At 44.8% G+C, this 27,197-nt stretch overlaps 1 protein-coding gene across 1 annotated transcript; it reads right to left on the bottom strand.

The window, feature by feature from the left end:
* Window positions 1–3,563: 3,563 nt before the first annotated feature.
* On the bottom strand, window positions 3,564–4,049 carry LOC100758571 (40S ribosomal protein S27-like). Its single transcript, XM_027390034.2, is given in 1 exon segment — window positions 3,564–4,049. A coding segment is annotated over 1 exon segment (318 nt). The 5' UTR covers window positions 4,035–4,049; the 3' UTR covers window positions 3,564–3,716.
* Between the last annotated feature and the right edge of the window lie 23,148 nt (window positions 4,050–27,197).

Raw genomic sequence — 27,197 nt, 5'->3', positions numbered from 1 at the left:
AACAGTAGCAAAATTACAGTTATGAAGCATCAATGAAAGTAATTTTATGGGAGTCAGCACAACACGAGGCACTGTATTAAACAGTCATAGCATTAGGAAAGTTGAGAACTACTGGTCTAGGAGATGCAATTACATCAATAGTGGTGAGAAGGTCATCAGGGGCTACCAGACTTTGGACAAAGCTGAATTGTGGCCTGAGAGGGGCAGAAGGGTCGAAAAGAGAAGGATACATTAGGGGTGATGGAAATTGGGAGCAAATCTTGATTGTGGTAGGCAGTATGTGTGCTGACATAGTTGCCAAAACTTTCAAAACGGGTAGTCTTCATTACTGATGAGTCTATACATTTTTAAAGAATTTTTTAAAGATTTATTTATTATGTATACAGTTTTCTGCCTGCATGTGTGCCTGAACACCAGAAGAGGGCATCAGGTCTCATTATAGATGGTTGTGAGCTACCATGTGATTGCTGGGAATTGACCTCAGGATCTCTGGAAGAGCAGCCAGTGCTCTTAACTCTGAGTCATCTCTTCATCCTGCTCTGTGATTTTAAAATAACCAAACACTAGGTTGTAGTGTAATATGTCTATATGTATATGTCTATATCATTACACACATCTATGTCTAAAATTAAAGGAATGTTGTTGTCCCAAAGCAACAAAACTCTTGTCAGGTACTATCATATATCATCCTGGAATGAGATGTGTACACTTCTTTCCCTACCAAAGGTAAGCAGTAGAGCCTGGGTCAAAAGAGAATGCACCATGTGGCTCAGAGGCTTGTGAGGCAAGGATGAGGCACTCTGGGTCAATGGAAAGAAAGGGCTGAGAATGGAATGATCGGCAAGGTGATTACCGATAGTGATATTTTCAGTTTTTAAGATGAGAGTTCATATTAAGGGTGCACACCAACAAAATGAATATGGTACCAGAAATGATGGATTTGCTAATTAATCTGATCATAGTTGTCACTTGATGATGTATAGGTACCCATTCACCATACTGAGTGCTTTAAGCTTACACAAATTCATTTGCCAATTATACCTCAAAAAGGGGGAGGATGATAAGAGAGACCACTGACCATCTTCTGGGTGAAGGAAGGAGCCTGGATTCAACAGGTAGCTAGAGACAGGAAGCTGTTCCAGCTTACAGCAACTATTTGAAACCTTAGTATCGACAGGATGGCATGTTGGTAAGAATACCTTGTCCCTGAAGGAAAGCTCTGGCACACCTCATGGACTTGCTGGCTTTCAAATAACAGGTGAATTCAACATCCACAGTTCAATAATCATTGTGTCCACCCAAGTGTCCATCTGGGTTGGAAGTCACCACTTTCACCCTTTTCAGGTCAGGTGCATTTGGGTATCTAAAGCTGACCTGGAGGTCTTTAGCCTTCCCCACCCTCTCCTCCATTTCGTGATCCTTCTACCCTGCAGTTTCACTGTGAGAGATGAGGGTGAGAGCATTTAGTCTTGTTGATCGGTGTCCTCTGGTAGCACCTGTGCATGGTAGGGGCGTATGCCAGCTCCTTCATGGTGCAAGTCTCTCCTCTTAGAAACTCCTACCCCTTGGACAGTGTCTAAGACAACTCCGGGATGTATCTCACAGTCCCTGTTTGATTCTTAGAGGATTCTCTCTCTTCTGAAACAGAGTTATCAGTCAAGTATAACATTTGTCAGGCCAGTCCACAGTGACCTCCTAGCTCCCAAAGTCACATAGAAGCTACTCATCAGTCATGGTGGCAGAGATATATCCTTTGTTGCCATGCTTATGCATGCTTAGAGTGGCAAGTAGTAGGGGTTTGAGGTCTTGGGAGGAAAGATGGGATTCACAGAACGCCCGCATCACACCTCAGAGAAATTTTCCTTCTGATCCCATTGTCTTTGATCTCCAAGTTCTCACAGAAGGGAGGGGTTCAGCTGGGAAATGCAAGACAAGGATCTCAGCCCCTGCTATTCATGTCTGAAATTCCCACCACAAGCTCACCAGCTGGTGGTGAGATCATAGGAGGTCACGGAACTTCAAAAAGTGGTGCTTAGCTGTGACGGCTATTCTTGGTTGTCAGCTTGACTACATCTGGAACGGACTACAATCCAGAAATGGAGGACACACCTGTTAGAGATTATTTTTGCTTCTTGTATGAAGTGAGTTAACCCACTTCTAGCCTGGACTTCTGAGGCTTTGATCCAGATATTGAGGTGGGAAGACACACTTTTAATCTTGGCCACACCTTCTGCTGGCAGCCTATATAGGGACATGGAAAAGGAAGCTTTTGCTCTTTGCCTGCTTGTCCTCACCTTGCTAGCACATCATTCATTCACTGGCATTCGAGTCTACTTCTTCAGGATTCTAGCATATGCTGAAGACCAGCAGAGACATCTGGCCTTATGGACTGAGCACTACTGGATTGTTGGATTTTCTGTTCAGAGTCAGCTATTGTGGAATAGAATATTTGTTTAACTATGTAAAGATGTGTTACTTTTGTTTATGCTGCATTTGTTTATGTAAAGATGTATTACTGTTTTACCTTGCCTGCCTAAGGCACCTGATTGGTTTAATAAAAAGCTGAATGGCCAATAGTTAGGCAAAGAAAGGATAAGAGGGGCTGATAGGAAGAGAGAAAAGGGGAGCCAGTCAGCTAGCCAACGGCCAGACAGACACGGAGGAAGTAGGAAAGCAGGATGGACAGTACCTAGATGAGGTAAATGAGCCTCAGGGCAGCACATAGATTAATAGAAAGGGGTTGATTTAAGTTTAAAAAAAAAAAAGCCAGCTACAAACAAGCCTAAGCTAAGACCGAGCATTCATAATTAATATAAGTCTTCTTGTCATGATTTGGGGCTGGCTGTCCAAGAAAAATCCAGCTACATTGTTAGATTAGCTGGACTGAAGCCTGTAAGTCATTCCAATAAATCCCATATACATATGTATATTATATTACAATATAATATATAGGGAAGGACCTTTCATGGTGATAGTCTCTGGATAGTCTCTGGTTCCTTTTGTACTTTCTGGTCCATGATGATGTGAGAAGCCTCTGCTACAAATCTTCATTTCCATTGACACCACCATGAATATTGGCATGTCTTTCCCTCCATAATGGACCAAAATCCCCTAAAATCATGAGCCAAAATGTATCCTTCTGTCACTTAATGTTTCTGTCACATATTTTGGGTACAGTAATGCAAAAGTAACTGGTACAACACTCTTGAAAGCCCATGCTTCAGGGACCCACTCTTCACTTTGTCAGATTAAAGGGTTTGATCCCACTGCCTTTGACTCTCAGCCTGAGGTAAGCATGTCTGGACCCCTCCATGAGTTTAGTTCTCTACTCTGAACTTGCTGTAAACTGTCATACTTTGTTTTTACAACAAGCCCATCTGACAGGAGAATTACTATTGTTCTTCTACAGATGAGGAAAACAAGTCTCAAGGATGTTAACTAATTGGCCTGAGTCACCTTGCTCTGTGGAAGGGGGTGGGGGCAGGGGTCGGGGTGGGCAGTGGACCAGTGCTCTCTGGGTCCAGGTCTTTACTACACTGGACTCAGGAATAGATAATTTTTTTCATAATTAAAACTTTATTGAAAATCTGACACCAAAATAGGAGATCATTGTTGTATACTTTATAAATCAAACATAGTTACATAGTCTTGGTAGAGTCAGTGAACTTGATAAGGCTTTCTGTGAAAAACACAAACTCAGGAACATGTATAGATGATTAGTGTTGCTTTCTTCTAAATGAACAGCCTTCTGTGAGCCTGGATTTTCCTCCTGTGGACTGGCACAGCACTGTTGAACAACCTACACAAAGAACCACTGTCTGAGCATGGCTGAAAACTGTAGTAATCTTGTAGCAACCTGGACATTTCACATCCATGAAGTAAGAATTTGGGCTCCGAACCAACCGTTTCTTCTTACGTTTTTATGTTTTTTTCTTTTCCTCTTCCAAGGAAGGATGCAATAGATCTCTAGCCAGAGGCATGGTGGTGGTTCGGCCAGCACCTGTGATCCAGATCCAGGAATAGATAGTTTGCATAGCCCCATCATCAATGCCAGCCTTCAAGGCGACACAGACAAGATGGGCATTTGTGAACCCCTTTTCCTTCTCCCCTGTTCATCCTTCTTTCTGTCTTCCCCACCCACTCTGAAATCTACTGTCAAGTCCAGAGCTGAATGTTTTTCTCCATTTTTTATTTAAATTAGAAACGAGATTATTTTACATGTCAATCCCAGTTCCCTCTCCCTCCCCTTCTCTCCTGCCCCCCAACTAAAGCCCTACCTATCCCATACCCTTTCTGCTCCCAGGGAGGGTGAGGTCTTCCATAGGGGGATATTCAGAGTCTGTCATATCCTTCCAGATAGGGCCTAGGCCCTCCCCCATGTGTCTAGGCTGTGACAGTACTCTATGTGGAATGGGCTCCCAAAGTCCATTCCTATGCTAGGGATAAGTACTGATCTACTTATGGGGCCCCATAGATTTCTGAGGTCTCCTCACTGACATTAGATGGTTGCTTAGATGGTTAGTTGGTGTCATCCTTGTAGATTTCTGCACATTTCCCTAATGCCTGATTTCTCTTTAAACCTATAACGGCTCCCTCTATTATGGTATCTCTTATCTTGCTCTCCTCTATTCTTCCCCTGACTCAACCTTCCTGCTCCCTTAGGTCCTCCTGTCCCCTCCTATTCTCCCCTTCTCATTCTCCTAGCTCCATCTCCCCTCCCCCCATGCTCCCAATTTGCTCAGGAGATCTTGTCCTTTCCCTCTTCTCCAGGGGACCATGTATGTCTCTCTTAGGATCCTCTCTGTTTCCTAGTTTCTCTGGCAGTGTGGATTGTAGGCTGGTAATCCTTTGCTCTATTTCTAAAATCCATATATGAGTGAGTACATACCATGTTTGTCTTTTTGTGACTGGGTTACCTCTCTCAGAATGGTTTCTTCTAGTTCCCAGAACTGCATGTTGACACTAAACTTTCACAATATATTTTCCTTATCCTGACTGAGGACTGTGAGGTCCTCAGAGGCAAGAGGCCCCCATGCATCTAATAGAAACTTTATATGTCCTGCCTGTAAGCAGAGGCTTACAAACTAAGCAATTAAAAAAGTATTAGGCCAGACATGGCCTAATCTTGGCACTCAGGAGGTACAGGATCTTTATGAGTTTAAGGCCATCTTGGTCTACATATCAGGTTCCAAGACAGCCAGTTGCTACAAAGTAAGACCCTGTCTCAAAAAAAAAATGTATTGGAAAAGAATATGAAAAACAAATTAACAGGATATGTGGGGGACCGAATATGTTATGGAATATTCTGCATTCCAGGCCCTGGCCATATAAACAGGGGTGGCGCCAGGGAGCTCCGAGTCGCCATTGTATTGTTAATTAACACCAGGCTATAACTGTTTACCTGGCCTGAGGGTAATATGCCTCTTATTTGCATCTGTATGTTCCTAAGCATCTGAATAGGCCCTCACCTGGGCCGAGGGTGGTTCTGGGAGTAAGTAGGAGCTGAGAAGGTGAGGAACAAAGTGGGCAAGAATGCCAGAGCAGGAGAGAACAGCGAGGGAAAAAAGGAGAAATGGTTGCCTCGTGGTGCTAGCAGGATGGTTAAGGGACACCAGAAAAGATGACTAATAAAAAAATAGCTCTAGTTCCAAAACATGGAACTGAGAGCTCTCTAAAGATGACAAGAAGCCTGTGTTTGGTCTTTATCGAGGTTGCGTTCCAAGAAGCTTCCAGGTTCACACACCCCTACTCAGGTAGAACCTCATGGCTGTCATGGGTTAGAGCTGAGACAAGCCGGGTCTCGACAAGGATGCACCAACCTTGAATAGTCAGTCACCCTGGGCCCAAGAACACACTTATAGAACTTAATGTGTGGCATTCTAAGAGTTCTCTGGGGTGGCAAGAGAGGCCAGGACATGTGCCTCCAGCTGCAAGAAGACAGAGCTGAACTGGAACATCTCAAGGACCATCACAGACACTTGTAAGGGGCCAGGAAGAAGAATGCAGATGGAAGAGAGCTTCCAGCCACTGTTGCCAGTCCTTCTTTCCTTGAAGGGGGTGTTGCACTAGGCTTTTGCATGCCCGGCAGGCTGGTATGGCATGCAGGATTTATCCCAAAGGAAGAAATGAAGAGTCACCATGAGAACTTTCTGGAACTGGGTGTGATTTAGTCCACACCATAGCAAATTATCTTCTGGTGTTGTGATCCAAATTCTAACCACCAACGGTTTCCCCACAGGGATGGGTGGCCCTAGTCTGTTGAAGTTTAAGGTCCATTCCCATACAGGCTGAAGTCTGCAGAGGGAGGGAGGGCTAACCATTGGTATCAACAGGAACAGGGCCTTCAAGGTGTGTCTAGGAGGCATCATAAAAACTGCATAATGAACAAGAATCAGGAAGAGATCGCTGTCTTCCCTATCTGGTTCCATCTACAGTCACCCCTCAGTTTCCATAGGGGATTGGTTTCAGAATCCCCAGAGACACCAAAATCCACAATGCTCAAGTCCCTTTTATAAAATGGTACAGTATGTGCCCAGAACCTGAGTCCATCTGCCCATGTAATTTTAATTATTTTTAGATTACCTGTGATATCTACCCAGTGCTTCCATATCAATTAATCGCAATTGTTTCATTCATTATAGTATTTGGCTCTTGGCAAGTTCAAGTTTCATTCTTTGGAACATTTTGGAAATTTAAAAGACATATTTGGGATCCACAGATGCTTGAATCTGTGGATATGGGACCAGTGGATGAAGAGGACAACCGTAATCCACTGATCTTGGTTTGTTACTTTATGGTCATGTTCGATGGTGTCTCAGTAAAGAAGCTTGAGTCAGAGGGCCTGGTGCCATTATGATGCTTCACCATTTCCTCTCTGGGCTGATCTGGGAAGTGGAGCACACCAAAGTCTCACCACCTCCTTCCCCAGCCTGTCGGCCCTTTGTCTAAGGAGAGACAGGGGACATTGTCCCTGGGGCAAGAAAATGCAGTTGACATTTGGTATGACTTCATCCTGGATGGCTAAGGTGTTAAGGACTCCAGAGATGCTTTGAGCCCTCAAGGGACACTGTGGGGAGGTACTCCAGGGGCCATAGCAGCTTCAGATCTGTGGAGTATGCTGTTACCACAGCCTGCCCTCACACAGAGGATGACTTCACTAGGGTAGGGCCTGGGGAAAGGGAAAGAGGGAAATGTGTTCCCAAACACTCTTTGACTGTCTTTTAAAGCCTTCAATAGACCTCCAGTAACTACAGGGAAAAATTCAAACCCCAGGGCCATCCAAGGGCACTACTCTCCCCCTCTGTCCTGGACTACTGGCATATACAATCAGACACACTGTGTGGGCTGGGCTCTTCAGAGAAACAGAATAAGATGTTACAGACAAGGATGTGGTTATAGATATGGATAGAACTAAAATTCACTCTAAAAATTAGATCATGGCAGGCCATGCCAGCCAAAAGTACAGTGCCTAGCCCAATTGTCATCAGAAACTTCATCAAGCAACTGACGGGAGCAGATGCAGAAACCCACAGCCAAACATTAGGTGAATGCAGCTCAGGGAACCACTTGGAATAGGAGGGAGGAAGGATTGTAGGAGCCAGAGGGGTTGAGGCACTAGGAGAACATGGTCAACAGAATCAACTAACCAGGGCTCATAGTGGCTCACAGAAACTAAACTGTATGGGTCTGAGCTAGGTCTTCTGTAAGAACAATACACCTGGATGACCCTGAACTCCCCCTAACAACGGGGCACTCACCAGCCATGCATTGCAACCTGTGAGGTGCAAAACCCCAGTGTGCATATGCAACCTTTCCTTTAAAAGGTCCTGCCACCCATCCCTCGCTCTCTTCCTTTTGGCTCCTCTTGGGTTGGCTGATTACCCATCCCCCTCTCCCCCATTTTCTGGTAAATAAACTCCACGTGGGTTGTTTATCCGTTGTTCCTTTCTTTATATCAGCAGCTGCAGATTAAACAAAAGAATAACATTTTGGCGCCCAGACGTGGAAAGGCTCTGCCCTTACACCTTCTCCCGAGAACCACTGGCGGGCGCGTGTTAGGTCAAGGGTACCCTTAACACAAGGGTAGACAATCCACATTACATCTCACCGGTTTGCTGGGACTCTACATACAACACCGGACCCAATTCGGTAAGGCTACCCCTTTCAGTCAGCGTAAACGTCTCCCTGAACCCGAGGGACTGACCGTTGATCTTCCGGCACCCCTCTGGTGTTCTTGGAGGCGGGGAACACTCGGTCACGACCTTCATGGTTACGGTCGACCCCCCTTCACCGACAATCGCTCTTGGCTTACTTCCTAAGGGTGGTCCCATCAGTAGCTACTTGTTCCCTCGGCGATTAGTCACTGCGGGGCTGTTGGGTTCTTCTGTTTTCTTTTTGTTCTTCGGGACAGCTGAGTCCCTATTCAGACCCAGGGTCTATCAGGCTAAGGCCCCTCAGTACCCCACCTCCCCCCCGGGCTGATGAGCATCCGGAGAGGGGATTTTACCGGTTTTTAACTTGTTCACCCATGGGGAATAAGCCAACTAAGGAAATAAACCCATCCACACCGCTGGGATGTCTTTTAGAGAACTTAAAACCCTTGAACCTAATGCCGTTCGTTAAGGCATCTAGACTCATATATCTCAGTAATAAAAAATGGCCTAGGTATTCCTTAGAGAACCAGTCTCACTGACCCCCAAACGGGACATTAGACCCCGAGGTTTTTCCGGATTTATCTAACTTCTGTCAGCAAACCGGAAGATGTACAGGCTTTTTTTCTATCTATCTGCTAAACACTCTCTCTCTTCCTCCTCATCCCCAATTCTTCTGGCTATGGAATCTAAGCCTGAATTAAATCTTATAGACTTGGATCCAGCTGATGAACCTCCACCGGTTCGCCTTCACCCTCCAGCTGCGCCTTCTAAAGCCTCTACTAAGATCCTTGAACCTTCTCTCTCTTCTGTCTCAACTGTCCCCGCTCCGGCTTCCTCTGACTCAGCCGCTCCCAAACACCCACCCCTGGCTCCCACCTTCACCCCACCTACTACCCATTCTCGAACGGCATCTAGATCTACCAAAGCTGATCCGGCCACTATCCTCCCCTTGCGTGAGGTAGCTGGTGTGGATGGCGTGGTTAGAGTTCACCTTCCCTTCCCACTATCAGAGCTCTCTCAGATTCAGCACAGATTAGGATCTTATACCTCTAACCCCACTGCCTTTATAAAGGAATTTCAGTACATTGCACAGTCTTATAGTCTTACTTTCCATGATGTCTTCATGATTTTAAGTAATAACTTACTACATGAGGAGTGCAAGCGAGTTTGGAATTATGCGAGGGCATGTGCAGACGAGATACATCAGACTCAGCCAACTCACCCTACTGGGAATGATGCTGTCCCGGAGAAGGAACCCCACTGGGATTATAACACCCCGGGTGGTATTTTGGCTAGAGATCAGTTTGTAACTTGCCTCATGTATGGTCTCCGTAAGGCTGCCCTAAAGCCCATAAATTATGATAAGCTCCTAGATATAGTTCAGGACAAATCAGAGAATCCTTCCCAATTCCTACAGCATCTTAAACAGGCCTTTTTACAGTATACTAACTTAGACCCTGAGACGCTAGAGGGAAGACAACTTCTCATGACATACTTTTTCGCTCAGAGTTGCCCCGACATTAGGGCTAAACTTAAAAATTTGGAGAAAGGACCCCTGACTCCATAGGATGAGACCCTAAGAGTGGCGTTTAAGGTGTACCATGGGAGAGATAGCCAGACCCTTAAGAACAGATACCAGATGCTAGCTGAAACCGTCCGACCGGCCTCAGCATTTGCCCGGGATCCCTTGCCCTCCGGGGCCAGAGTACCGCAGCGTCCATGCTTCAAGTGTGGTCAGAAAGGGCACTGGGCCCAGGGTTGCCCGAACCCCCGCAAACCACGAAAGCCATGTCCTAGATGCCAGGAAGTAGGCCATTGGTTAGTGGACTGTCCCCATGTCCCAGGTGACAAGAGGACATCAAACACAGACGGCCTTCCAGTTGATCTCTTAGCCCTGGATATAGATGAGGACTATGAATGACGGGGCCCAGGCTCTCTTGACCCGACCACTATCATCTTTGAAAGGGAGCCCCGGGTGGACATTAAAGTATCAGGGCGGTCTATCTCTTTCCTTTTGGACACCGGTGCCACATACTCAGTCCTAAAGGAGTTTTGGGGACCCACCTCTCCTCGTCTTCCTATTGTCAGGGTAGGAGGACAGCCTTACTTACCTCAGCAGACTCCACCGCTTAGCTGTATTTTTAGGCGGATTCCCCTTACTCATTCATTTTTGGTTATACCGACTTGTCCGGTACCTTTACTAGGGAGGGACCTTCTAGCTAAGGTAGGAGCTTCTATTTCCTTTGCTCCCCACATTCGCCTAACTCCAGACTCGCCAGCGGCTCCCCTCCTCTCCTCCTAGCTACTCACCCTACAGGTTCCAGTACGTCATTTCCTTTACCAGCCTCTCAGGTAGACCCCAAGGTCTGGGACACCCAGAACCCTTCTGTGGCTAGACACCATCCCCCCATTGTCATTCAGTTACAGGACCCCTCTAGGTACGTTGCTCAAGTTCAGTACCCACTCCCACTCCAGAGCCTTAAGGGACTTAAACCTATTATCTCTGACCTCCTAAGGAAAAAGCTACTTCGTCCTACCTCCTCCCCCTTTAACACCCCTATACTGGCAGTAAAAAAACCTAATGGGACTTTTCGTCTGGTTCAGGACCTCCGGCTCATTAACTCTGCAGTAGTACCCCTCCATCCTGTGGTTCCTAACCCTTACACACTCCTCTCTACTATCCCCCCGGGGACATCTCACTTCTCAGTTTTAGACCTTAAGGATGCCTTTTCCTCTATACCCCTCCACACCCGGTCTCAAAATATCTTTGCTTTCACCTGGACTGATCCAGATACTCATGTCTCCACTCAGCTCACCTGGACTGTCCTACCTCAGGGCTTCCGGGACAGCCCACACCTTTTTGGTCAGGCCCTGGCTTCTGACCTGCTCTCTCTGTCTTTCCCTAAATCCAAGTTCATACAGTATGTAGATGATATTTTACTTTGTAGCCCCTCCTTGGAAGTTAGCCGGACTGACACTTCCACCCTCCTAAATTTCCTGTCTAGCAGGGGTTACAGAGTCTCACCTTCTAAGGTTCAATTGTCTACTCCTCAGGTTACCTGTTTGGGACTAACCATTACCCCAACCCACAAAGCTATTACTGTAGACAGGAAAAACTTAATCGGGTCTCTTGCAGTTCCTTCTACTAAAGAGGAGATTTTATCATTTCTGGGAGGAATAGCTGGCTTCTTACGTACCTGGATCCCCTCTTACTCCCTCCTTGCCCACCCCCTTTATGAGGCGGCTCTCGGACCTCCCCATGAACCCCTCCTTAACCCTGTTACTAAGCCCTTTCAGAGACTTAAACAGGCTCTCCTGAAAGCCCCTGCTACAAACTATACCTCCTTCCCGAGTTCTTTCCCTCCAGGTGGCATTAGTAGAGGATGCTACGCTTACTTTCCAATCTTGCCCACCCCTTAATATCTCAAATCTTCTACCTCAACCCAATGCTAACTATTCTCCAGCTCATTCCTGCATTGAAACCTTGGAGGAACTATTGCCCCATCCTTCACACATACAGGAGGGCACACTACCTCAGGCCACCTATACCTGGTACACAGATGGCAGCTCTTTTTTACATGAGGGGACCCGTAAAGCGGGCTATGGCATAGTATCAGACACCAGGGTGGTGGAAGCATGGGCACTTCCTGCCCACACTACTAACCAACAGGCTGAATTAATAGCCCTCACCCGTGCCTTCCAATTGGCACAGGGACATTCTCTAAATGTTTACACAGACTCTAAATATGCTTTTCATATCCTCCTGTCCCACGCAGCTATTTGGAAGGAACATGGGCTACTTACTATAAGAGGAGGATCCATAACTAACTCAGGTTATATTATGGCCATGCTAAAGGCCTCTCACCTCCCCAAAGCTATAGGAATTATTCACTGTCGGTCACACCAGACTGACAGCTCCATTATCTCTAGGGGCAACAACCGGGCTGATAGAGCCCTAGGGCCGCAGCCCTCCAAGGCCCAGATCTACCTCACCCACCACAGGGAGTCCATACACCACAATCCACATCCTCACAGCCTCCTCCTGACATGAGACAAATTCTGTCTTACTTACACCAGCTTTTCCACCCTAACAGTAAGGCTCTTTCTCTGTTTGTCAAGGCTCACCTCAAACCTACTTCTGAGGACTTAAATTTCTTAAAAACTATCACTGCCTCCTGTAAAACCTGTCAGATGTCAAACCCTAACTCCAAGTATCGTAGCTCCCCTTTTCCCACACACCAGGCTAGGGGCTCTCTCCCAGGGACTGACTGGCAACTTGACTTCACCCACATGCCCACAGTCAGGTGAGTTAAATACCTCCTGGTACTAGTGGATACTTTCTCAGGGTGGGTAGAAGTGTTTCCTACTACTAACAAGAAAGCTCAGACCGTCTCTGACATCCTTCTCAGGGAAATTATCCCCCGGTTTGGGATTCCAGCCTCTCTTCAGTCAGACAATGGTCCTGAGTTTACCTCTCAGATCTCTCAAACCCTGTCTAAAGCTCTCAATATTCCTTGGCATTTTCATATTCCATACCACCCCCAGTCCTCAGGGAAGGTGGAGAGAACTAACTGTTCTTTAAAGACTGTTCTGGTTAAAATGTCACAGGAACTTCACCTTGACTGGGTAAAGCTTCTGCCTCTGGCCCTTTTCAGGCTTAGGGCTCTCCCTAAACAACCACTTTTCATCTCACCCTTTGAACTCATGTATGGGCGGTCGGCTCTATCACCTGGCCTCTCACCTAAACTCTCGCCTCTCCCTGACCACTTGCTTACACCTTTACTTCATCATCTCCATTCCCTCCTTTGGGAATTTGCTGACCACTCTCTACCTCGACCATGTGCTACCCCCTGTACCTCTCCAATTAACATAGGGGATCAAGTACTCCTTTCTCCTCCAGACCAAAGCCCCTCTCCCCTCTCTCCTAAGTGGAAGGGCCCTTTCAAAGTAATTCTTGTCACTCCAACAGCAGCTAAGCTTGAGGGCCTTCCCCACTGGATTCACTTATCCCACCTCAAGCCCTTTACTTCTCCACCTGAGACTCACCCTTCATACACAGTTTCTACAACAGGACCCTGTTCCCTTAGGTTTCAGAGGACACTGAAATAATCTACTTTGCCTCCTATTTCAGAAGAATAAGGCTCAATTTCTACAAGGCTGATTTAAACTTTCCTGCTTCTAATTACACTCTGCTCATTAATTTTCAAAGAATCTCACAATAACTTACTTAGCTGTTGTTACAGGAATGCCAGCCTAAAAGCCATGGATCTAAAGATACAAGGACCACCAAGTGTTGTGGTTTGTTAAAGTTGTGCCTTCTGGTTAAAGGTAACCAGAAAAATTTCATACCACCTAGATATGATTTAATATGTCTAATCTTTATGTTTTCCCAAACTTTAAGGACTCTTATAAGTTCTAGGGAGCCGAATCAGATTCACTCCAGGTAATATCCAACCTTTCCCCAGTCCCAATTTCCCTTCCCTCATCTCGGGACACCTCGGGAACCCCTCCCTCATCTTACAATCTTCCCCTCAAGTGACAGGACCTAAGAAAAATTTTTTTTCTAAACTTAACCTTGTCCTCTGCTCTGTGAACATCTTGCCAGGTCTAAAAGGCACCAGAGTGTACCATATGGCCTGGACTGCAATGAAACAACAATCAACCCCAGGACGTGGCAGCACCCCAAACCCCCAAAGACAGTCAATGCCCCAGGCCAGCAGGAAGCAGCCTTAAGACATCTTCACCCCTACTCCCCTAACCTGCCACGCCCAATTCTCCAACTTTTATAATAAACAACAGCCGGGATTGTAAGAACAATACACCTGGATGACCCTGACCCCACCCCCTAACAACGGGGCACTCACCCGCCATGCATTGCAACCTGTGAGGTGCAAAACCCCAGTGCGCATATGCAACCTTTCCTTTAAAAGGTCCTGCCACCCATCCCTCGCTCTCTTCCTTTTGGCTCCTCTTGGGTTGGCTGATTACCCATCCCCCTCTCCCCCCTTTTCTGGTAAATAAACTCCACGTGGGTTGTTTATCCGTTGTTCCTTTCTTTATATCAGCAGCTGCAGCTTAAACAAAAGAATAACATCTTCCATATGGTATGGTTATGTAGGTTGGTGTTCTTGTGGGGTTCCTAACAGTGGGAGTGGGGGTGTCTCTTGACTCTTTTTCCCTGCTCTTGAGACCCTTTTCCTCCTACTGGGTTGCCTCTCCCAGCCTTGATATAAGCGTATGTGCCTAGTCTTATTGCATCTTGTCATGCCCTGTTCAGTTGATATCCCTGGTAGGCCTGCTCTTTTCTGAAGGGAAATGGAGGGAGGGTGGATCTGGGGGAAAGCAGGGGCAGAACTAGGATGAGTGGAGGCAGGGGAATTGCCGTCGGGATGTAGTGTATGAAAGAAGAATTTAAAAAAATAGATCACATGGTTCTGACAGCTGAGGAGCCCTGTGATCCAGTCTGCAAACTAGAGGATCTCTAGGTAAGAAGACCTGAGAACCAGCAAAGCGGTAGGGATAGCTGCGCTGAGTCAGTATGTAGAACTTGGGGAGTTGTTGCTGTAAATCCTAGGCCTAAGGAAGAAAGGCTCCAATGCCCATGGACAAGAGAAAATGGATGTCCCAGTTCAAGGAAAGAGAGAGTCTACCCTTCCTCACCTTTCTGTCCTCCTTGGGCTCTCAACACACACTGACAAGGACAGGCCTTCTTCACTCAGTCTCCAAGACATGTTCTGCCCACCCTACATATTGAATCTATAGCGGCTCTGCAGAGTAATCCGAAAGGCCCTCCCAAGATGCCGTAGTATTTCCTGCTGCCCACATTCAAGTACACCACCATCCCTCAGGGCCAGTTTGACTTCTTCGGGCTCTCTAGCCGGCTCTGGCTCCTCTTTGAACTCCCAGTGCACAATGTCATCTCCTGTGAGACACCCTCTCTCCTGCAGTAAACAGTCATCTCATCCATTTCCCAAAGCACATGAGGGCGACATGGATAAACAACAAGCAAAGGTGGCCACTTTTACAATGGGAGCCACAGGGAGGTCGGGAGTGTTAGGGCAGTGATAGCGATGGCTGAGTGTAGAACAAAGAGTTTGAAGAAGGAGGAAGTATCACTATCATGCCCACTGTTGTTATTTTGTAAAGGTCTAGAAATTAGAAAGTCGTAAGACGGAGACAGAGTTGATGGAACGCGAACCATAGAGAGCATAAAGAGTATATTAACTATAGAGTTTATTACAGGATGGGAGAGGGAGAAGGTAAGAGTAGACGAGGAAGAGGAAGGAAGAAGAAGGGGGAGAAGGGAAGAAGAGAGACAGGAAGGTAAGAGAGAGAGAGAGTGTGTAAGAGTAAGTGAGTGTAAGTGGGCGAGGGTCTGTCTTTTAAAGGGGCCCTTTACACCTTTGTGCAGACTAGTTCTCATGGAACCCTGGGCAGACCAGGGTTCTGCCTGAGTGGATTCTGCCAGATAACAGGGCCAGGCCAGCATAATGCCTGAACCTTTCACCCACTTTGCACAATTGTGCAGCTTTGCACATTTTCAGAAAAAGTTATAAGTCATCCTTAATTATTTTAGGGTGACGGTATAGTGCTTGGGAGATTAAAGGCAAGTAAGTTTCCATGAGTTCAAGTCCAGTCTCAGCTACATAGTGTGACCCTTGTCTCAACACCAGACACACAAAAGACTGTTAATTTTGCTTTCTGATTTATAAGTGACATAGAAATTTGTCACAGTGGTTTGGCTGAGAAGTGGCTTTATAAAATCAGAAGATTAAAATCATTCACATTCCAGTGTTCAGTGGAGAGCAGAAAGCAGGGGGGCAGCAAAGAGAAAGCACTGCTAAGGTGTCACCAGCCCCAGCTTGTTCCTGATAGGACAGTGCCACACAGAGAAATGACATTCTGATGTAGAAACCAAACTACTAGCTTTGGTTCCCTCCAAACCTGCCCCACCCACTTTCTGGCTTTTGCACATAACAGTAAAGAATTTGCTTCACTATTTACTGTTTCCATTTGGAACGTTGCGCTATGAATGAAATTAGCTCATAGCTGTCTTTTCTTATGGTGACCCTCACAGGTATTGTGCAACTATGCAAGTTTCCTGGGGCTGGAGAGCGTTGTGTCTCCCAATGAAAGTAAAGACAACAATCCTAAAGCCACAAGGAACATACACACTGTTCAAATTTCTAGAGAAGAAAACAGTACAAAGGAAAGACGCAGTAAAGATGGGAGGTAGGTGAGACAAAGACTCAAGAGAGTGGCGGCACACAGCTCAGAGGCTCAGAGCACTCCTTGCTCTTGCAGAGGACCTGGGTTCAGTTCCCAGCACCTACATGGCAGCTCACAGCTGTCTCTCACCACAGTTCCAGGGGATCTGATGTCCTCTTCTGGCCTCTACAGGCACCAGACATACATGTGGTGCACAAACATACCTTCAAAAACAAAAAACAAAAAACACACTCATACACAAAGAAGACGCTTTCAAACTTTTCTGCTAGCTAAGGTGGCACATGTCTGTAACCATAAGTTCAAGGTCAGCCTGGGCAACTTTAATACTACCTCAAAATTACATGAAAAAGAGCTGGCAGTGTAGCTCAGTGGTAGAGCATTTGCCCTACTATTTGGAAGACCCTGAACTCCCCTCCCTTCCCTGGACTACCTCTCACTTCCAAACAAGGAAAGCAATAAACTAGGTTATATTCAGTGTCCTAAAGAAACACAATTGCAACAAGCAGAAATTATATAAGACTGCATTCTTTGACTTCAATGAAAACAAAAACTGTTTAAGTAAAGATTACAGTCATAAAGAAAAAAAAAAAACAAAAAACCATGGACCAAAAATAATCGCCTTTCTTAGAAGAAACACCAGCCAGGAATAAAACAGACACAGACACACAGCAAAATGAGAACGATCCAAAGCAGCAATACAAGCGGAAGCTGTAATAGAAGTCTGACACAGCATGATGTCACCAAGCTTATCTGCTATGACATTTACTGCAGACAGGCTAAACTTACTCAATAAAGAGACACAACTCACAGATCTGACTGATATTCACAGGACAGATACTGTGGCTTTATTAGTAATGATAGTAAGTATTAGAAATAATTCCCTCAGTAACAAAGTGACTACATAACCAAGGAAAGGATAAATCCCATATACTGGGATAGCTAATGGCTTTTTAAAAGAATGAATTAGCTATGTATGTATTAAGTAAGACATAATCTCTAAGAGACGATTTTTCTTAAGCAAGGCAAAAATATATATATATATTTATTTATTTATTTATTTATTTTGGTTTATTGAGACAGGGTTTCTTTGTGAAACAGTCCTGGCTTGTCCTGGAAATCACTCTTTAGGCCAGGCTGGCTAAAAACTCATCAGAGATCCACCTGCCTCTGCGTCCTTTGATATTTTTAGCCTTTGATATTTTTATGGATGGCCAAAAATGATGTGCTTATTTTTAGAATATCTGTCTTACTTAGGGTTTATATTGTTGTGATAAAGCACCATGGCCATAATAAACTTGAGAAGAGAAGGGCTTTTTACTTACCCTTCCACATCACACAGAAACCTGGAGATGGGAACTGAGGCAGAGGCCATGGAGGGGGAACTGCTTACTGGCTTACTGTCATGGCTTGTTCAGCCTACTTTCTTATAGCACCCAGGACACCAGTACAGTGGTGGCACTGCCCATGGGGAGCTATGCCCTCTCCCATCAATCATCAATTAAGAAATTGCATCAAAGGTTTGCCCACAACCAATCTTATGGAAGTATTTTCTAAATTGAGGTTCCCTCTTCTGAAATGACTCTAGTTTGTATCAAATTGATGTAAAAATTTTCAGTATAATATCTCTGGAAAAAATCCACAATTAATCAGTAGCAATGGTTGTTATTGTTAGAATAAGTAGCTAAGGACACAGGAGCCAGGGAAACTTCCTACCACCCTCCCCTTGAATTTTTGCTTTGTGCTCAAGTGAGTGATTTAAACTTTTTTGATAAGGAAATCTTAATAAATTCTTAACTTAAACCTTAATTACTTTAACAAAAATAATTAAAACTTAAAATTGTAGTAAGAAACTAATTGGATTAACTACTAATTATGTAAGATATTTTAAAAGTGGTCTCAGAGTTAACAGCAAGGATGGCTGTGATCCTTTAACTAAAGTCCCACGAACATGCCACATACACTGTGTGGCACAAAGAAAATAGAAGACACTGTCTAGGTGCTATGTCACAATACAGGACACGGAAACAAAAGCCTGAGGATAAAGATAGCCTAACAGAAATCAATCTAGCTACTTAGTTACCATGAAAAGATTCAAGAAAATGTGGTCAATTAAATTAAATTAAATTAAACCTGGAAAACAGATTACTAAGCAACAGCTACCTTGACTGACACTAAAGTGGGCAAAGAGCAAAGAATCTAGAGAATTGTTAAGAGGCCGATAGAGCCTTAGAAACAGTTGAAATCGGGGTAATAAAGAAATGAAGAGCTAAAACTTTCTCATGGGCTACCATCATACATGAGATTATCAAGGATAACCTCATCTGATTAGAATGTGAAGAATCAGAGACTATTTTGCAAAGCAATCTGTTAAAGTGTGTTTTCATTTCTTTCCTTTTTTTTATTCCTGGGATCTAAATTAGGACCTATGCTGGGCATGTGCTGGGTTCCCAGCTCATGGCAACTTGTATTTTCATCTTTGATACATTTGTCTTCTAGGAATTTATCGTAAAGGGGTAACTGAACAGGGGCCCTCCACTGCAATGTGTTCATTTCAGCCTACATGATAACACTCAGCCTGGCATTTAAAAAATAATCACAAACATGGTTCAAGTTTTTGAGGCAAGTAACATGGATGGGATATGTTTATATGCTGGAAAGTGGGGTGTGACTCTGTGGAGTGTCCGTTTGGCATCCACTCACTACTAGGCATCTAAAGAATAGGTGCAAAGGGAATTTTCTCACAGTGAATGAAGAGGCTGCCACAAGTATGTGGGCAAAATCCTGTAAAGCATCTCACATCCTGAGTTTAAATACAGGGAAAGACAGGCTTAATACATTTCACTGTAGGCTGGGTGTAGCGGTACACCTCATAATCCTGGCTCTTATAAAGGTGAAGATTGTGAGTTCTAGGCCAGTGTGGGTTACATAGCAAGGCCTTGTCTAAAACAAAAACAAAAACAAAAAAAAAACCAAAAAAACAAAAAACCACAAAGTAGAACAAAACTTAATATTACCCTGGACTATCCTTTCAATAATCTTCTGAATAAACATACGTTTATACCTACACACACACACACACACACACACACACCCTACAAAACCTTGGCACTCTGTTGGACTCCTTTGCAAGAAGAGTTAATTAAGTCCTAATTAATTATCCAGTCTGGGAGAGGCACTGACTTCAGATTGGGTGACAATGACATCATGCCAGTAGCTGTGGCCAATAATGGCGTCCCTGCTCACTAAGCCCTGATCCCTGGGTGAAGCCTGTGGGACGGACCCTTCAGTAGCTGTAAACCTGGCATGGCCTGCTCTGCAGGGATGGACACTGGCCCTGAAGGTTTGGTTGTCCTCCGTGTGCCAGGAGAGTTGATGGTGACCATCGGCAGCCTCGCCCCTAGCCCTGCCCCTCTCCTGGTTCTAGGACCTCGGATCAGTGGCAGTTTTCTTCAGGTGGCTCCGTCCTGGGGCTGCTTCTTTTGTTTTCCCTCCTAGCTTGTAGCTCAGGGTCTCTGCAGAGGATCCGCCCCTCTAGTTGGTGTCCAGCCCGTTAACACCCCACAGCCTGAAAGCCAAGTTGTCTCAAGGCCACTCGCCACCGTCCAGTCTCCTACTCTCACACCTTTGTTGTCAGTTCTGGCTATCTTTTTCTGGCCCAAAGTGTAATGATTTCTCAACTTTTAGAACACAGTGGCCAAGTGCAGTAGGAGCAAAAGCTAGGAGTAAACAACTCTTCCAACAGATCCAGGGTGCGCTTGTCAGTGGATGCCACAGTCAACCTCATCTCTGGGTATGCTAAATAAATAGAAAAATCAACCAATTAAATCGAAAAGTGTGTGTGTGTGTGTGTGTGTGTGTGTGTGTGTGTGTGTGTGTGTGTGTGTGTGAATTAAAAAAAAAAAGACTATAACTACTTTGTCTATTCCCTTGAATCTGAATTTATTTGGCAGTGCACTGATTATTAGTGTATACTTGCTTCAGCCAAATTATCAGTTTCTCCTGCCTTGAAATATTCTTAGTTTTTATTAAGTAGCCCGATAATATTCCAGCACAAGTAATAATTTAAGTATTCCCCCTACTCTTGGATAGTTTATTATTTTCTAATCTTCCTTGTTTTAAAGCTGTAATAAACAAGAAAGAATCTTTTTGTGCATAGCAAAGTGTTTCTTTTGATACAATCATAACAAAGTAAGTGATCATTTCCCTAAAAAAATTTTGTTGACCTTTTCATGTTATTTCCAGTTAAATTAAAATCACCTTTTTTGGGGTTTCAAAACCTCTAGGCATTCAGCACTATTTCTACTTGTTCGGATATGTCATTTTAAACATTCCAGGTAAGTTTTGTAGTTGCTTTAGAATTTAGTTCAGCAAGGCATGGGTGGGGCTCACCTGTGATACTAGCTCCTTAGGAGATTGGCAGGGGGATCTGAAGTTCAAGGCCAACCAGGGAAATTTATGGAGACTCAGACTCAAAATAAAATTTAAAAAGACAGGTTGCTGAGGGTATAGTTTGGGGATATAGCTCTGTGAAGTGTGCATGAGACCCTTCATGAATTAGTTACTGTTTTGTTGTTGCGATGAAACACCACAACATACATATATATATATATATATATATATATATATATATTATATATATATATATATATATATATATATCAAGAGAGTTTCATTTGGCTTTTAGTTCCAGAGGGAGAATCCATAAGGGCTGGAAGGCATGGTAACAGACAGGCATGGTGGCAGGAGCAGGAAGCTTGCTGATCATATTATTGTCTGCTCATAGACAGAGAAAGCAGAGAAAGCAGGAAGTTGGACAAGGCTATCTACCCTCAAAGCCTTCCTCCAGCAAGGGGTCACCTCCTATAGTTTCCCCATGCTTCCCACCAAGGAACCAAAGTTTAAGCACACAAGCCTGGTGGGGGGCATTTTGTATTCAAACCAACACACTAGGTTTAATCTTCAGTACCCCCCCACACACAAAGAAAGCGTAAGTAAAGATACTGTGATTTTTAGTTGCTATTTTCATATAATCTTAGTTCCATTATATTTTCTGGTATTGACAGAGAAGATGTCATTTTCAGAAAAAGCTGGTGATAGTGATGTCATTCTACGAGCCTAAAGGACACTGAAATCATCAAGGTCCCTGAAAATGGTGACAATAAATGATGGGCAGCATTGCCCTAAGATACAGGGGATCACAGGGGCCTCTCTGTAACCAGTGCTAAACTTAATGAAAGCTGAAGGCCAATCAGGAGAATTACAAAGAATTTCAGGCCTCATCAGAGTAATGCAAATGTAAGACATGAACAGATAAGACATTTGTCCTGGGGTAAGGGGAGCATTGATATCTACAGATGGAAGCCATTTCCCAGTCTTGAGGTAGTCGCTATCTTCGGGTAACTCTCAGATTCTAGGTAATTTACACAAGCCAACCAGCAGGAGAGGCCTGGACTTGCCTTGTATGTTTTGATGCTTTTAAAGTAAAAACTAATTTTATGTTTCATTTAATCCTTCTTCACTGGGGGGAGGGGTACATTACACTTGACCCTTATACCCTCTGAGGCCAAGAGGGCATTGCATCTCCTGGAAACAGAGTAGCAGATAACTGTGAGCCCCCATGTGTGTGTGCTGGAAATTGAGCCTGGGTCCTCTACCAGAGAAGGAAGTACTGTTAACCCCTGCGCCCCATCTCTCCAGCCCCAAGTATTAGTTTTAATTAAGAATTTTGCTTGGGGGCTGAAGAGATAGCTTAAGGGTTAAGAACACCTCTCTTACAAAGAGGACCCAAGTTTGATTCCCAGCACCCAACATGGTGGCTCATAAACATCTGCTCTCTTGAAAGGCGTATTCACGGTGCACAGATATATGCAGAAAAAATGCATAAACAAGTAAAAACATTCTTTTAAAAATAGAATTTAATCTTATCTCTTGGACCAGGGTCTCACACTTTAACCCAGGCTGGCCTAGAACTCACAACAGTCATGCTTCAGTCTCCAGAGCACTGGAATTACTGACATATCTAGTTTAATTTTGAAAACTCTAAAGAAAATAATCTATTTGTTGGCATATTTTATTTTGTAGCCCTGTATTTATTTACCTAGCTTTTGGGGTATAGTTTAATTCTTCTATTTTTCATATTTTAGAAACTACCTTTTTTTCCCCTTTTTTAAAGGGGAAAAAAAAAGCCTAAGGGATTTTTGCTTTTTTTGTGTTGTTTGCTATTGTTTTGTTTTGAAGTAGAGGTCTGTTCTGTACCCCAGGCTGGTCCTTGAATTCAAAAATCCTTCTTCAGCCTCCTGGATATTGGTATGAGGGGTACACAACACCATGACTATCTTCCTAGTATCCCATTATTCCCTTAAAACAGTAGTTCTCAACCTATGGGTCACAACCGTGGGAAAACAGGTATTTCTGATGGTCTTAGCAACTGAGACACCTCTCAGTGGCAAAATTACAGTTATAAAGTAGCAACAAAAGTGGTTGGGGGTCGCCACATGAGGAGCTGTATTAAAAGGTCACAACATCAGGAAGGTTGAGAACCACTGCCTTAAAATAACCTTTCAGGGCCAGGGAAATGGCACTTGCACTCAGGACTGATGATGTTTCATCTGCGGGTCCCAAAGGGTAGCAGGAGAGGCTGGGCATGGCAAGTTCCAGGACAGCCAGAGCTGTTATGTGAAGAAACCCTGTCTTGAAAAAAAGGGGGGAGGGAGGGAGGGGGAGAACTGACTCCTGGGAGTTGTCCTCTGACCTCCACAAGTGTTGAGGCAGGCACATGTATACACACGATCAGGAGATAAACATATGATTTAAACAATTCCAGGTGATTCAGAACCTTGACAACATTCATACTTGTTTTCTGGTATTTGCCCTCTGGTAAACCAGACTAGTTTGCATTCATTTTTATTCCTGTCACTTCTTTGAAAATAATTTTATTGTTGTTATTCTTTTGCAGTGCTGTTCTAAATGGTAAAATTTGTTTTGTGACCTATAATTCAAAAGTTGGAATGTGATAAGAAACTTAAATAATGAATGAAAAAAAATAAAAAGGAAAAGAAAGATGACTGCTCCTAGGTATGGTATAGTGGAGGGGAGGGTTTATTGTAGATAGAAGGATAGCATAGCCAGAGGCAGGGACACCCGGGAGAGTCCAGGGTGGACATGTCCATGAGCCCTGTGAGGAGAGGTGGGAGGGGAAGGGAGAGGGCAGAGAAATCAGATGCAACAGGTACAAAAAGAGTGGGTAACTAAAATGCTTGAATTATACACTGAATTGCAGCCCAGCCCCTGGGCTGAAATAGTTCAGGGTAGCAGGTGAGGTATGCAAGCCAGGAGGGCCCAGTAACAGGCAGGGACTGAGGGTTTGTAGGGAGAACCTGGTGGCCAGGCCCACTTTGTTGTATTAAATAGGCACCTCAGTAATTTGTGGTTAAAACCTAACACATATCTGTTTTTAGTTCCAAGCTCTTTGTGGATTTTAATGAAATTTGCATTTTCTGCTCTCCACTTTCTCCTGTATTTGGTTCCTCTCCCTCCTTCTGGCCATGCTACTGAAGTTGCCTCCCACATTTCTTTCTCAGTTTCCCTGATCTTCTGGAGGTCTCTTCTATCGGTGTCAAGCTGACATCGTGCCCCATGTCACTGGCTTCCTCTGTTCCCACTTACCGAGGACACAAAGCTGCATCAGGGTGCTTCAGTGCCTTCTAAAGAGACACCCAAGGTCTCCCTTATCTGAGGCTTCACTTAGCTGTAGCTAACAGACATTTTGAGAGGTGGGGGCTAGAACATCAAACAGCTTACATTGTTTTAATTGTCCTAGCTTATTAGTGTTTAAGGAAGGGTAGCCTGTGCCAACGACTGTGCCATGCTTTGGGTTCTTGTTGTTCATGTTCCACTTGCCTTTTCGGGGAGGGGGGGTGAGGAGTGGGGGATGGGAGGGGTCCATGCTGCCACAGGCTCTGAGAACTGGGAGGGTACAGAGTCAAATATACCCCTGTAAAAGGGATGAGGTGGAGCCTGGTTCCACGCCCAGCCTCTTTCCTTATGTACCCTCATGTTCTTCTGGGTCCCCATTGTTCCCAGACTGTCTGTTCTCCAAACTGAATTATGCAAATACCAGCCAGCCCAGTTTCCATGGAGACCTCATCTCCCAAATTCCTCAGCCTGTTCTCTGGCAGAAGAGACCCACCCAAGTGACAACCACAAACAAGGCCAAATGGCAGGAAGTCTTCCCTGTGCCCTGGGCCATCAGTCTCTGTCAGTATTGAACCATCTCAACCCTGCTGTGTGGTTGGGGGGTAAGAGCAAAGGCTTTCTCCTCAAACCTGGAGGGGAGACTGTGGTCTCAGCATCTCTCCTCAATTAACAATGGTCTTTGTCAGATCCAAACAGATTCACTACCATAAAGCATCTCCCTCAGTGGGCAGGAGGCAGCATCTGGTATTACTGTTCAGCTCATGCACTCATGAGCCACTGCAGAAATGACATACGCAGAATCTTAAGCTCTGCTCCCTCTGGGCTAGAACAAAAACCAAACCCTCCGGGGAGTACCACACCCAGGTTTTTGAATCAACAGTCCCTTCCACAGCAAAGACACAGATTTGTGCTAGTGACAACTATGAATCACAAGGCATATGCACTGGAAATTATCTGACAAAAAAATATTACAAGTGTCCAAGCTTACCTGACATCACGGCTGCAGCCAAGTGAAATAATGGTAAGTTCGATGCTAAATGTGCACCAAACTCTTTAGTACTATACACATATTCACCTTAAATCTCATACCCAGGGGCTGGGTAGATTGCTCAGTTGTTCAAACATTTGTCACACAAGCATGAAGACCTGAAATCAATCTCCAGCACACACATTAAAAATTGAGGCTTGGTGGTGAGCTAATCCCAGTGTCCAGAAGGGAGAGACAGGCAGATTCCTGGGGCCTACTGACCAGCCAGGATAATCCGTAAGCCCCAGGTCCCAATGAGACTTTATCCCCCAAATGGAGATGGACAGCTTCTAAGGAATGGCACCAGAGGCTGCCTCCTGGGCTGCACGTGAGCATGCAGCGCGTGCGCACACAGACACACACACACAGACACACACACACTGCCTCACCGCCTCACAATCCCCATCAGCACTAGGGGTGGAGAAATACTACCTCTTTTTCACTTGACGAAACTAAGGCAAGAAGTCACTCTCCCAAGGTGAGGTAGAATCTGAACCCAGGTTGTCCATCCCAATTTCACATCAAAGTCTCTGGACTACTAGACTCCTTTGTGAGGACTGGAATAGAAACACATTTCTTAAGGTCTCTGGTTTAGAGGGCTTTAGCCTTTTCTTTTTGTTTTAAAGCTCTAAGGTATGTTATTTAAGCAAGAAGCACAAAGAGATCTAACAATTGAACTTTGCATGAAACCACACAGGACCAGCCTTTTCTACAGAGAAAGACTATTCTTCATTTTATCTTTCCTGCTCCTAGTCTGGCTGCTTAGAGACACAGGACAGGACAATGTGCTCTTCAGTTATGGTATGTGTTATGTGCATACAGAAAATACTCATCAATAGAGTATGTGCCATGTGCAAAATTTCTGGATAGACTACGGAGAAAATTGATACTATGGATTGCCTAGGATAATCGCACTGAGAGACTGTCCTAGCACATTCTGTACCTTTGGAGTTACAGCCACATGAACATCATCTAATCAAATACTCAAAACTTGAGAAATTTGTGTTTTCTTTTTTCTTTTCTTTTCTTTTTTTTTTTTGGCCCGGGGGTGGGGAAGTGTGTCCTTTCCATTTTGAGACAAAGTTTCTCCATATAGCTCCTGCTGTCCTAGAACTCACTCTGTAGACCAGGCTGGCCTTGAATTCAGACCTGCCTGCCTCTGCCTCCTGAGTGCTGGGTTTAAAGGTGTGCACCACCACAAGCTTGATGGCCTGTTTTATGGGGCTTTTGAGGACATAATTTCCAACCCACAGTGCATGACTGCATCTAGACAAGCCACATATTGCTTCGTAATGGGGTCACAAGCTGAGGGGTATCCTCAAGAGATGTTTGTGTGCACCATACACAAAAGTAGATGCTATCTACTACACCCCTAGATGCTGCAACAGACTGCTGCTGCCTCTCCACACACCTGTCACTGTGCCGATCCTGTAGGCAACTGTTGATACAGCAGCCATGTGTCAAGCATTGGAAAGGCATAGGGAGAACACCAGAGAGTGCTAGAACTTACCAGTGCTGGGCTGGGGAGGTGTTCCACCAGTAAAGTGCTTGCTGTCTGCGTAACGCAGGCTTGATCTCCAGAACCCACATAAAAAGCTGGGCACAGTGGCATATGTTCGGAACTGGGTAGGCAGAAATGGGTGGATCTCAGGAGCTCACTAGCCACCAACTTGGTGAGTTCCAGGCAAGTGAGAGAAGCCACAAAAAAGTAGATGGTTTCTGAGGAATGGATACCCAGTAGACATCTGGACAGACACATTTTTAGTCCATTTATAATCTTCAGGACTTTCAGATGTGGCCCATCTTTGACAGAAACATCCTTATGTGGTTGTGGAATGGCCATTTCCCACAAGTTGAAATGCTTCCTTCTAGAAGGTGCTGGCTGGGCTTCTCATAAAGCTCTCACAGGAGGGGGTGGTCAGACAGCTCAGTGGGTAAGGGCACTTGCTGACAAATCTGAGTTTGATCCCCAGGACCCACATGGTAATAGAACCCCAAGTTGTCCTCTGGCCTCCATACAGGTGCTGTAGCACGCACCCATAGTAAGTACATGTAACTTTAAAATTTTTTTTTTTTAAACTGAATCTTTCAAG

This window comes from Cricetulus griseus, assembly GCF_003668045.3.
Source record: "Cricetulus griseus strain 17A/GY chromosome 1 unlocalized genomic scaffold, alternate assembly CriGri-PICRH-1.0 chr1_1, whole genome shotgun sequence".
NCBI lineage: Eukaryota > Metazoa > Chordata > Mammalia > Rodentia > Cricetidae > Cricetulus > Cricetulus griseus.
This window is presented reverse-complemented; position numbering and strand designations above follow the sequence as displayed.